Source organism: Melospiza georgiana, chromosome 2 (genome assembly GCF_028018845.1).
Source record: "Melospiza georgiana isolate bMelGeo1 chromosome 2, bMelGeo1.pri, whole genome shotgun sequence".
Lineage (NCBI taxonomy): Eukaryota > Metazoa > Chordata > Aves > Passeriformes > Passerellidae > Melospiza > Melospiza georgiana.
The window spans coordinates 72778330-72791988 of record NC_080431.1 but is presented as its reverse complement, the minus strand read 5'-3'; the positions used below and the strand labels follow the sequence as shown (position 1 = coordinate 72791988).

The window sequence follows — 13659 nt, the reverse complement described above, 5'->3', positions numbered from 1 at the left end:
AAAGCTGTTTAGCAACACTAAAAATCACCTCTAAATTACTTCTTTAGTCTATAAAACTTCAGGATTTCAAATAATGTCCCCCACATCATTTTTTTCCATGGTGAAATAAAACTGGAATTAGAAAGCTCTTTTACTGTAAAACTATTATAACAGTCTGATGTTATAACAGCTTTTACTGTAAAATTATTATAACAGTCGGATGTTATAACAGCTTTTACTGTAAAGCTATTTTAACAGTCTGATGATTATAAGACAGGTGGGCTGGGATCTCTCCTTTGACACTGACTGACATTAAAAATAATTTTACTTTTTACCAGGGTAGAAAGTAACTCTTTTTCTTCCCAATGCTTTTTTCTTTTTTCTTTTCCAAACAGGGTTTATTTTATACAAGACAGAATGGCTCCACCAAGTTCCAGTAGGAAAGCAACACATGATGTCTTATATTACAAGCTGCTGATATTACTCCATACAGCAGTTATGCACTAGCTATGCACTAGTTTTGAGGTCAATCTTGTGGGTTTACAACTTTTTCTATATTTAGTTTCATGTTTTCCCTGTTTCAGTCAGTTCAACTGCCCACAGAAACTGCAGAACTTTTATGAAAAATGTGACTGTTAAGCTAGAGTTTAGGAAAGTTGTGATTTGCCAGGCAATGGACCTAATGGAATGTTAGTCTTAATGTACTGTATGACCAATCAGATCACCAGGACCTTTGATTATGAAAATTTTGAGTATGAACCTATAGGCTGGGACCTGGAGAAGTCTGGCAAATAACAAGTTTTTAAAAATTAGTTTGGAAGTGAGGTGTGGTGTTCTTTTATCATGGTTCAAAATGTGTCAGAAAAATTGTTCATGCTCATGTATGTGAAGAAAAAATTGGCACTTGCACTATAAAAATGTGTCTCAATAGAATGTGCTGTGGCAGAAACTCAGGATCAGTGTCTTTCTCAATGGGTCTGCACATGAGGAATAAGAACCAGCTTCAGCTCACCACAAAAATCTCACCGTTTTTCTTGTACTCCATGTTCTTTACACGATTAAAAGCTCTGTGTCAAACAGCAGGCATGTTTCACATCTCAGGCAAGTTGTTGAGGCATAGGAAATTTGAATCTTTCCCATTTACGTTTGAAATCCTCATGCTGATAATACACACACACACTCTAAAAAGATTTGATCATGCCTCGATGGCCATGACTTCAAATCTATCTGCTTATTCATATATGTGGCTTTCAGCCAGGGAAAAATTGATATCTGGATAGTGGGAATTGCATGGGTTGCATCTTGGGGACCTTAGCATGATGTGTGCAACAGTGGCAGAATTTTATTATGATGGGATTTCCCATTTGTCTGGAAAATCAGTGTCTTCCCAGGACTTTCTTCATAATGCGCCATAGCAGTAGTGAAACCTTGAAGTTTTGACATTTTTAATTCTCTTGGTCTTTTTCAGTACTTCATATGGATTTCATTCATATTCAACATTAGAAGTATTGCTTTAAGAAATTCTTATGGAAAAAAAGAGTGGACTTTTTGAGAAACTTAAATTCAGACTTCTGAAAAAGCTCACCCCAAGATTCTGGTGCTGAAATATGGCATGCAGATGCATTATATAATACTTAGACTGGAATATTTCTAACTATGAATGGCAGCTTCTAGACTAATACAAGCATATTTTCTTATTTTTTGGTCCAAAATAGCTCCTATTAGAATTGTAACAAAATATATATAGTCAATCATAAGCAGGAAAATAGGATAGGGAAGGGAGAAAACCAGCAGTTTCCTTTCAGAAACAGAGCATGCAGTGTGCTGGTAGACACCTGTTTCCAAAATAATTCATTATGGCACAGTTTGGGACTGCCTGATGTTTAATTATACACTAACTATAGACACTGGTGGTCCAGGACTGAATCCAATTCTGTAGGAAAAAATCTACTTTGTTTATCATGTTTTCTTCATAGGAGAAATGGAATGGCAATAACAGCATGTGAGCTCAGGCACCTGATGGCTTTTTCTGATGTGGCATTGTAGTGCTTGAGGGGAAGAAACTTGATTCCAGGGTGGATGTGTGAGCATTTTTGTTTAAGTGTAGTAAGATAAAACACAGTGATGTCATCATAAGAAGAAAAGAATTTGTATAAGAAAAAAATTGTGGTTCCCCTAATGAAGCACAGGTGAGTTTGGCTCACTAGGACAAGGGATCCCCAGTCCTGATGAAAGCTGTCAGTACTATCACTTCTGCAGATGCACACAGAGCAATGCTCATTTCTGAAATCATACAGTGCAGGACAAACTTCTTAAGTGGACAAGACAATACATTAAAAAACAGGTGAGTTTTCTGTTTAGTTTCACAGCCATAGCTTATTTTTAAATATTTGGGAAATACTCCATTACATAGTTAATCCGAGTAGAATAAAGTATCACTGCCACACTGAGTTATTAAGCTTTAGTCTAAAAAAGATTTGTGAGAGAAGTGTCTATGATAAGGTGCAGAAATTTATGTGCAGTTACTCTGTTGTCTAGCATTGTGCTGTTCACAGCTGTGTGGAGTAATTAGGCACAAAGCACAGTCAATGTATCTTGAGTATACCTAACATTATCTGGCTGAGCTGGTGATGGTTCTTTCCTTTAGAGTGATCATAGCTACCTGCCTAGGTTGTAGCTTAAAAGTGCTGTTCAACCTTCTGGCTTAGTTACAGACTAAAAAGATGTTAATCAGTCTTGTTTTGTTTCAGGAGGGTACTCTTGGCTTGTACTGGACATCAATAGGCTTCTCTCTTTTGAGAAAAATACTGGTAGGATTTTAAAGAGTTAAATAGCACATATATTTGTGAAAGACAGTATTTAGGGAGGTTTTCAATACTTGGCTGGTTACTCAGAACAGTTTATTACTTGCTTTAAAGTCAAGAAATATTGCTGTTCTTCAGGTAGTTGTGGGGAGACGAGTGTGAAGCTTGGAAAATGGAGCATGTGTGCCATTTAAAGACACCTTCCAAAGACATAAACAACTAGTGGTTAATTTTTTGTGTGAAATCCAGGGTAATAATAATAAAAAGCCAAAAGGAGCTTTTGAACATCTGTACTATTCTCCAGGTCAGGGTAACATGACTGAGACCCTTTGATGTGCAGTCCTGACTAGAAATATCATAATAGCAGCTCTTGAAGCAGAAATATACAGCCTTTATCTTGCATGGAATAGTGAGTTATCTGAGAGTGAGGAGAGGCTCAATTAGCCCTGTATTTTCGGCCCTTGCAAAAAGGCTGTGTAGCATATGTGGCAATAATTCCTGGTACCTCAAGGCAAGATTTACTCAATGTATTTTTGGCCTTCCTAGTCACTAGAAACCAAGATGGCAAGATGACTGGAATTAGAAATTCCAGATGCCTCTCTACACCAGTTACATGGCTTTGACTCCAGCTCTGTAGTACTCTCCACTTCTGATAATGTCAGGTTTGTTAACCTCACTTTAAATGAGGGCAGAATATCTTTAGGTGAGTACTGCTGAATCACAATAGCCTACATGAAATGGTTTTCATTCCACTGGGTAATGAATAGTTTTACTCTCTCCTTCTACATATTTCAGTATGTGAAGATTCATTCCAACACACAACCACAGCTTGCCTGGGTTTTCTTAATTGAAGAACACCCCATGCAAAAAGTCATTTAGGACTGTAACAGATGCATTGCTTTGTTTAGGCAAAAGCAGTCTTGTTATCTGTCATTTTGTGGCTGATGTGAAGGCTCTGAATGGAGCGTTGGCATTATCTGTTTGACAATGATTTGATGCAATGCTACACTGTGCTATAAATTAGTGTCAAGAAGCAAAATGCTAATGATAGAGGCCCTCTGTGCACTGGTGACTTAAATAGCATGTTTCTTTTAAATTCAACAGTGACTCACTCTCTTTTAAATAAAACCCCTCTGAGCTATTTAAATGATGCCATGAAGTTCTAGTGCATATTTCCTTTGATTCTGAATACTTTGGTGTTTACTTGAATAACTTTCAAAATAATCTTTTGAGCATTGTACTGAGTAATACCTTGAAACCTATTGCTTTGTGTAACCAGATCTTATTCAAAAAAATATTTGATTATCAAGTAAAATGGTGGAACTCTGTTTGCTCATTTTCTGCACTAAATGGAATTGAAGCTGACAGTGGTTTTCTGTACTTTCTTGGAGATTATACCAGACCTAGGTGAAATCCTGAGCACCATTTTAAATGTGCTTATCACCTTTTAGGACTCTCTCTCATGTAATCGAATTGGTATTGACTAGAGAGAATTTGCCAGGACAGATGGAATCATTTTGCTCTTGTAAAATAGAAGGGCACACACTGACTGAGCTCTACTAAACTCAGTGGCACCATCACAGCTTAATTGGCTGGGGATTCAGACACATGAATCAGGAGGATCTTCTTTGCTCCAGTTTTGTGCATTGATGAACACTGCTGAGGACATATAAGTTTTTCTCCAAGTTTTAAATGCAAAGTACAAGTTCTTTGTATCCAGAGAAATATGTCAATGTATCAGCTTTCTGCTGCCATTCTCATCCCTACACACACATACTGGGCACTCTCAAAGCTCTTTTGGATTGAAGTAATTCCCAAGACAGTGCTATTGAAAAAGAAGTCTTTGTTGGTGATGATCTATTATATTCTGCTAATATCTCCCTACTGCAGATATTATCTACGCACTGAGGGATGTAAAGAAATGAAAAGAGAATCCTCAAAAAGAAGAAAATACATCTTGTCATTTAGGACATTTAATAATTGGGTATGCTCTTTGCTTTTCAGAACAAAACAAAAATTTTAAAGGAACATCTTTCCAAACCAGACCTGAACAGATGACAAAAAATTCCTTCCCAAACACAAGATCTTTCTATCACCTATAACTTCATCTTGTTGTGTAAAAAGGTTGCAAGGTGGCAAATGAGTTCTGCAGCAAAAGGGAGGGAAAATAATGATGATCTCAATGAAGAATGCCTTCTAGTCAAGACATATTTTGAAGAATGACTCTTTTAACAGTCCAAAAAGTTGCTACAGGACTTCTAATTCAAATACCTCATGTCATTTATACATCGACACAAAAGTTGCAGAAAAGGATATTTAAGGTGGCCATCACTTAATCTAAAAAATGATTTATCATTTGAAAATATCATCCTACTCTGCACCTGGAAAGGAACTGGAAAAAAACCCCATCATTAGCTGATAATAAGTATAAAATATTTTGTAATAGACTGGTCATTTTTGTATCACTTCAAAGTCTCTGAAAGAGAATCATTAGTAATATTCTGACAGAAAAAATAATCACTTTAGTATAATATATCCTGCAGGTATTTCTAATAAAGTCCTTCCTCAGGTTTAAATTATGATTCACATATAAATGGAAGGACAAATTGTCCTTGTTCCATGCCAACTGCAATTATGAATAATGATATGTCTGGAAATATTCATATTATCCTGAAATCCATGTGTGTTTCAGTGAGGAGAAAAATCTAGCTACATGTCACTTCCAGGCTAGACATACATAGCTGAGAAATGACAAAATTGCTTCTTTGCAGTCAACAGATTTTTTTGTTAATGCCAGCAGTTAAATAACCTAAATCATTCTCATAGCATCCATACTAAAAGTGAAAGGATCAAAGGATGAAAACCAACTACAGGGCAAGGTGCACTGTACAGGTTCTGTTTATGGAGCAGGGCAGTTTCCACTTCAGAGCTCTCCTTTCTTTATAGTGTTCACTTAATGTTTATATATTGAACATAAAGTTGTCTTCATGATAGCTGAATTCAAATAATATATTAGGAAGAAACAAAGAAATATAAGGGAGTATCTGTTCAATGGCAGGGAAGGTAGACAGAGCGGGGCCTGTGAGCAGCTGAATTCGTCAGCATCAGGAAGATATTTACAGAGAAAGGTAAGGAAGAGAAGATAGGTGAGGACATATAGAAATAAATTAGGAAGAGATAGTATAAGAAAGGAAAATTAAGGGAAAAGGAGATAAAAGGTGTAACAGAAGAGCCATACAGAACAAATCCTCAGATCCCTTAGAGTGGCTGCTCATGATGACTCTGGTGTTTAACACTCCACCTCGATTATGGAGCTCTAGCAGCAGCCCTGTTGTCTTACTGCTGTCACTAGAGGCAAAATACAGACACTATGATGTCCATTTAAGGGAAAGAGATAATAAATGGGTCCATTCAGGACAAGGCAATGAGTTGTATTTCTTCTCTTGGGTTTTTTTACTGCCACAATCTTTTTTTTCTCCCTAGATTCATACACAATTGTCACACCCAGCATTTCCAACTTTGTTTTCCGATTGCTTTGTCAACAGTTTTTGCACAGCATTTTAACTAAGTCAAACCCAAAACTTGCAGATGTGGGACAGAGGACTCACTCCGCTCCCAGTGCAGAGGCAAAGGAAATTAGCACACCTCCCTTTGTCCTTCCACTATTAGCAACTCTCAGAAGACGACAATTGCTTCCCCACACTCCCACATTGGAAAACTTTACCTAAGCGTTTCCCCAGATGATCCCCTTCTTTTCCACAGGTTCACCAGGCTGCTGGAGCGGCTGGCAGCTGAAGAGGACTTTCCATCCCCTACGTGCATGCGGACCACCGTCGACGTGGTGAACGCGCTGCGCACGTTCCTCTCGGGCTTGGCGAGGATGATGTACACCTTGGGCACAAACATGCAGCCAAGGGCCACCGTGGCACTCAGACTCACTGAGAAACACATGGTGATTATCTTGTAGTTGCTTCCAAAATATATTGGCACAAAAGCCAGCCAAATGATGCAGGTGGTATACATGGTGAAGGCAATATATTTTGCTTCGTTGAAATTAGCTGGGACGTTTCTTGTCTTAAATGCATAAAAGGTGCAGCTCAAAATTAATAACCCATTATATCCAAGGGGAGTCACAACACCCAAGTTGGTGGTGTTACAAATCAGGTAGACCTCTCGGATGCTTGGGTAATCATGCATTATGTCTGGTGGCTCCATTATAAAGAGGGCAACTATGATGCCTAACTGTATACATATCAAGATGAATGCAATAACCAGCTGGGCGCAGGCACTCATGAACCTAGGTTTCTTTGTACAGATTTTCTTCTTGCTTCCAGCCAGGATTCTTGCGATGCGGTTGGTTTTAGTTACTAGAGCAGAATAGCTCATAGCCGGCGAGAGGCCGATGCCAATTCGCTGAAGATAACAGTAAATCTGCTGAGGTTTTGCAATTAGACAGAAAGTGCACAAGTAACCCAGGCAGATGCCGGCCAGAATGATGTAGCAAAGTTCTCGGCTGGATGATTTGACCACTGGAGTATCACGGTACATTATGAACACAATTGTAACAAACAGCGTGGCCAACAGACCCAGGCATGCAAAAACAACAGCTGCAATTGGTTCAGGATCGCCCCATCTGAGATACTGGACTGGGATGAGGTCACAACCTGCAGAAAAAGAAAAAGAGAAAGGTAAACTGAAGTATGTAGATGTGTGATTCTTTAATGATAGTTAGAGGTTTTCCTGGTATTTCTCTTCTTTTTTGTTTTTCAGGAAGCTGCCATTGTGTGGAGTGTAGGCTCAGACTGTGTTAAAATAATGTCAATATAATGGCACAAGAAGTACATTTCAATGACAGCTTTTTTCAGTAGTACACTTTATCTGGAATAGAACATGACCAGGCTGATTAAGATAAGTCACCTCTTACAGTGCAAATTTGCCCTTTAAATTCTATGAAATATAGGAATTTGTGAACAAATTTCTGCAGCAAGTTGCACTACCTCAGTATAAAGTGCTTCAGAGTTTTCTGCATGCTATTTGCACATAAAGGACTAGATGTCAATCCTACTAATGGTACTGTACACCATGAAGGATATTGGCATTTGCTTAATGATTGTGGAGAGAATCTTGCAAATTCTGACTGTCAAAAAAAAGAGAAAGTTTCTCAGATTTGCTACCTTTTTTCTAACAAAAATTTTCTAGAATTGGACTCTTAAATAATAGGTAATTTGGAATGGCACACTGTACTCACTTCTTTTTCTGACAATTATCCTTCTGAAATTTCTGAAAAATTAAAACCTAATCTAACTTGTGAAATAAAATTGAAGTTAATAAATTAGCAGCAAAGCTGAATTAGCAGTGCAACCCATTTAAGGACACTTATTTTTCAATTTTGCATTGGTTTTAGTAAATCATTCTATGCATCTTGGTCACAGCAAGTCATAAAGGCTTTTAATTCTACAGTGAACAGATCAATAGACAGGAGTAAAAAACTGACAGAAAACTTGTTGCTGGCATCCCTTCTTCTTCCCTCTTTTGTGTATGCACTGTCAAGGCTGGATAGATATTTTTGCATTCTGGCCAGTCTACGATGTCTTCCAGGATTTCTGGACAGACATAGTTGTTTTGTTGCTGACTACAGCCATAAGCATCCATCCTTGCATTTTATTTCCAAAAAACTGAATCTCCTGTTCAGGTCCTTTGACCTTGCTTGTTTTCATGACTTTCATGCAAGATGCAGATGGGTTCTGTGTCCTGTGGCACCAGAGTATATTATACCAGCGACTATCAGCAAAAGATTTTTCTTTACTTCACATCAGCAGGTGATATACAGGCAATTCCTGCGAAACAGGGCTTCAGGAAATGTAGCAGTTTCTCCAGAACAAAAATGTCATAATGAAAAATGCACACACCCACACCTTTCTCTAAGGTTTTATTGCTGAGCAGACATCGTACGGTATGGGATATCCTTTTGGTCAGTTTGGGTCAGCTGTTCTGGCTGTGCCCCCTCACAAGACCTTGCTCATACCCAGCATACTGGTGAGGGAGGAATGTTGGAGAGACAGCCTGGAAAAATGACTGCTGTGTTATCAACATGTCTCTAGCTACCACTGCAAAGCACAGAACTGTGAGGGTTTCTGTGGGGAAAATGAGCTCCCTCTCAGCTGGACCCAATAATAACAAAGGGGAGGATCTTGATGTACTGGAGTGTAACTTCCTGAAAACAGTGGCATTGCCAGCCAGGGCAGGACAGCAGGGAGGGGATGATGGAATGGAGAAAATGCAACTAAAAGCTCTTATTTCTCCTATACATGTGTTAAGCTTGGTTGCAAAATCTAAATTAATTCAAAATATTGTGGTTTTTGTAATCATGTTGCTGTCTTCTGGTTAGGTCATGTAGGGAAGTGTCATTCTGACTTGTGACTTGTGACAAGGCACTTCACCCTGTGAAGATGGAGTGCCAGGTGCTCACATTTGTATTTTCTGCAGTGAGAGTAGTCAGTGTCTGCTGGATATTTGGATGCCAAGAAATTTCAATTAATTAGGCAACCTGGCATCTCAATGAGTTGATGAGCAGGAGTAAATGTAGATATCATGACTATAATTTGGGAATTTCTACATGGGAAATCTATTGTATGCCTTTTCCCGTGTTTTATGTTGGGTCTAGAGTTTTCCAAATCTGCGACTAACATTCTTGGTGGCAAAAGTCATGAAACAGTATGGTTAGATATTAGGCCTAACTCCTTTCTTCTCCAAGTATCTTCGCATTCTGTATGTCTACAGAAATAATATTTTTGAAGATATAATACCTTCAATCAGGTGGCAAAAGTACAAGGCAGATACTTCTGTGTTCTTGAAGAGGGTGGAAAACTCAGAAGGAGTGGGGTCAATGAGTCTTGACTTTAGTGCATTAAAGTATACAAATTTGCAGTCACTTTAGTGTAAGACAGTTGGGCTCCTTACTGAATACAGATTGATTTCCTACCCATACTTGCCTGCTTTGATGTGAAAAGCTTTCTCTTGCATTAATAAAATTATTACCACATCTAAACATTTGAAAGACATTAAATTTTCATGAAACAATTTCACTGCACTGGTTGATAATACCTTTTTAACTCTTGCTGGTTTTAAAGAGTTTTCTTATTTAGTATTCAGTGTGAGGGAGACGTATTACTTTCTGACTTTTTCAAGTTTAAAGTAGCACAGTAATCACATCATAAAATCAGCATTTTACACAAGTGAGAGTAGGGGAATAGGGTGAAAACAAGAAGGAATCCTCTCTTGTGTGCAGATATCCCACTGTGGGTTTTTCCCCAGGAAGTTTTATAAATCAGTGACCTCTAAATCTATTTTTGATTTTAGCAAGATTTAACTAATATTTTGTGGAAACAAATAGTTTCCAGCTTCTAACACTGCTACATATTCTTGACAGGAGATTTGAAGAGAAAAGGTCTTTATCTGGCAGCTGGCCTTTGCATGCAGACAATGATATAGGGGCTAAATTTTTGCCTGATTTCTAACTTTGTTGCAGAGGTGAATCATAACCAAATGTTTCTCATTAGTTTCAGACTATTTCATGCCTTCCTTGTTTTATTACTCCTTTTTACATTCTCTTGATGAAATACCTGAGAAAAGAGTTGAAAACTTGTCATATTTTTCCCATCACTGAGTATACTTTACAAGGAGATTGCTAAACTTGGCAATGATTTATTCCTCAATTAAGATTTAAAGACTGGATCATCTTCATGAAACAATGATTGGTGAAGTTTTCATATAATAATCTTGCAGGTAATGGTTTCTGACAATGGCACTTTTCAGAGAAGGACAACTAGATCAAGTAAAAGAAAGATGGGAAAACAGCACTGTGAGTGTTCGTGTTAGATTGATGACCTGGACTATACCAAGACAAAAGCTGAAAAATGGTACCACAAAAAGAACTCATTCTTGTCAATGGCCATGACAATGCCCCACCGCCCATCTCTTACACTTTGTTAACATCTCCAAGCACCTGGAAATTTTTCTCTCTTAGCTGGCTCAGAAACAAGTAGAACAAAGCCAGTAGTCTTGTCCTATGGTGCCCTGTCTTGTCCTGTGTACCTTAGCATGTTGAGGCACTAAGGTGGTCTGTGGCTTGTGGAAAGGCTGTTTGGATCCAGTCCACTTTGGAGCAGGTGTCGAGTGGTTCTGTGCTCAAGGGTGCCTGGAGGTTCAGTAAAATTGGCATAAAACTGTAATTGTGCTCTACTGGACAGAAAGATAGGCAGTGTGGAGCAAGACACCAGATACACATGTGAACAACAAGATGAGCAGATAGAAAAAAATCAGAATTCCATTTACCATGCTAGGGAAAGGTTTTCTTGAAGGACCCCCAAAAATCACCAAGAAAATATCTATAAGGATGTCTAAGGATCTTCTGAGACAAAAATAGTTTCTGATATTTTGGAAAAGCCACTAGCTACTTCATGCATAGACCAAATTTTGCCACGAACAAGGAGAGGAAATGCTCTTGAAGGCCTGACTGCTGCCGTAGGTTGATTGGTAGGTCTATTAGTATACTGTCCTCTTTCTGTAGAGGCAAATTTGTCCCTTATTTCTGATCTTTCATATTACATTAAAATTAGTTCATCTGGGAGAAGAGTTTACAGATATAAAGCATTATATTATAGACGATATTTTCTGTGGATTTTATTCTTAGCATGGTTTTAATTTGTTATTACAACCTTGACACCTAGAAGATGCCTTCAGCATCTATAAAACTGTATTAGCTTAGCACTGAGAAATCCCCTCCTTGGTAACCAATATAAAATACAGAACTAAACTATTTTCAAAGGTAAAGTTGACAGGATAGGGATTGTGAATAGGATTGAGACTGAAAAGTGAAGTTAATTCAATAACTTCTCTTGAGTTAACATGATGAGCTAAAGCTCACTGAACCTGCGCATGGAGAATAAAACTGGCAGAAAATTGCTGCTAGTTTAGTAAGTTCTAAATATTTTTAGTTGGATTTGGCATCCTGGTCAGCAAGTGTGACCTGTTAAAATAGATTTAGTTTCCTCGGTGATTTTTCAAACATCCTTCCAAGATTATCAGAAGTCCAAATTTCAAGACTGAAATGCAAACAACAATGTAACCATATTTTAATAATGAATGTGTCTTCATATGGTATTTAGCACTTATTATTCAAAGTCTATTTATGTTATGAAATTAAATATTTTATATCAATTCTTCTAAATTTTTCTCTTGTTATAATCCCAAAAGATGGGAGAGGGATCTCTTGATTAGTTATTTAGGCTTCCACATATATGGTAAGCTGAGATGCAAAAACGTCAGCATCAGAATAAAAATTTGCATAAAGCTGATGGGGTAGCTTTTATAATTTGTTTTTTTTTTTTTTCAACCCCAACATTATCCAAACAGAGGATTACACTCTCCAGAGTCCTGGGGGTCATATAAGGTCCCTGACCTTCACATGGAATCGGGACCATCTGAATGGAGAGAGGACATTAACATGTCAGAACTTTGCTCTGGTGCTATGGTAAATTACTGTAGTCACCAATCATTTGCCCTACTCTGGTGGGACCTTTTGAACTTGTTACAAAAGCAGCTGCAGCACCCAGACTGGCACCCATTACTGAAACTATCAGCAAAGGTGGCTTTGCATGGGGAACAGAGGCAGCTGCTGACTGGGCATGTGTGTATCCTGCCACCTCTGCAGGACAGGATTTGGGGCTGGTCACATCTTAAACCATGAAAGCTGGAGCACCTGCAGCTCAGGGGCTTGAGTCCCCAGTAACTGGAATATGTGGATTTAGCTGTGCATTGCAGTAAGAGGTAAAGCCATGAATCTTAGAATAGTACATTAAAGTTACTTTGCAACCATATGGGAAATTATTCCTTAATTACACAAGTATGCAGAATGGTGGGAACAACTGATGAATTACCACAATCAGGTCTGTCCTTATGCTAGCTCTACTGGTTTGATTTAAGCTTCACTAGAAAGTGCTGGCTCTGTGTGTTTTAAATGTTTTGTTCCAAATGCAAACTTTCCATAACATAAGGCACAATTACAAGTGGATCCTTCTGGCTTTGTTGGCGAGTTCCTCTTCATCCAGCCAGGGAGACTCCAAGTGCTGCTTGTTGAGCTCAGCAATATTGCATGAGCTCGCTTGAGCCAGAAGTGCTGTGTGGCTCATGCTGGACTGGAAGCTGAAGTTCACACTCTATCTGGAACAAGCAATTGGGGAAAGCAAAGTGTGCAAACCCAGAACCAGGGGAGCAGAAAATGAGATCCTGGTCGTAATATTGCCACCTGAACCCTTAACTCATCCACATACACCTTTTCCAAGAGGAATAGAGTGAAAGTGACTTATGGCAACGGTTACATTTCCTTTGGAGTAAGAAATAAAAAGGAAAGAGAAATAAAGGGTGCAGAAAACAGGACATCTCTGCTGATGTGCATTTATAACACTAGAAATAACCACATGAAAATTGTGTTCTCCTACCCTCAGCCGCAATTATAGCCTTAACAATTATGATCAAAAAGCAAGGTCCTAGTAATGTTTCAGCAGAAAAATCAATGTCAGCACAGACTAGATTGTGTTCTAACCTGCGTCAGACAATTGCTGAAATCACCCATGGCTGCAACATTTTTGCAAGACGGAATATAAGAAAGCAGCCTGATGGGAGCAAGCAGTTACCTTTTGAAAATATTTCAGGCAAGAGATGAATCACCTTCTGCTTGAGTGAGGGGCAGAATCCAGTCTTATGAGACAACTGAGGCTCAGACCCTACCACACACATTTTTCAGTCCTTTTCATCCGAGGGTTTTTTGGATAATCCGTCTCTTATCTGTCACTTCCAGATGGGCAGTAAAATCACC

The 13659-nt window shown here is 38.5% G+C and overlaps 1 protein-coding gene across 3 annotated transcripts in view; it reads right to left on the bottom strand.

Annotated features, from left to right (window-relative positions):
- The window catches only part of GRM5 (glutamate metabotropic receptor 5), a 244074-nt gene that overhangs the window by 23067 nt on the left and 207348 nt on the right, over nucleotides 1-13659 (bottom strand). For all 3 annotated transcript variants that reach the window (XM_058018391.1, XM_058018390.1, XM_058018392.1), the window contains one exon: nucleotides 6508-7447. In XM_058018391.1, the coding sequence (XP_057874374.1) occupies nucleotides 6508-7447 (940 nt within the window). The remainder of the gene's footprint in view (nucleotides 1-6507; nucleotides 7448-13659) is intronic.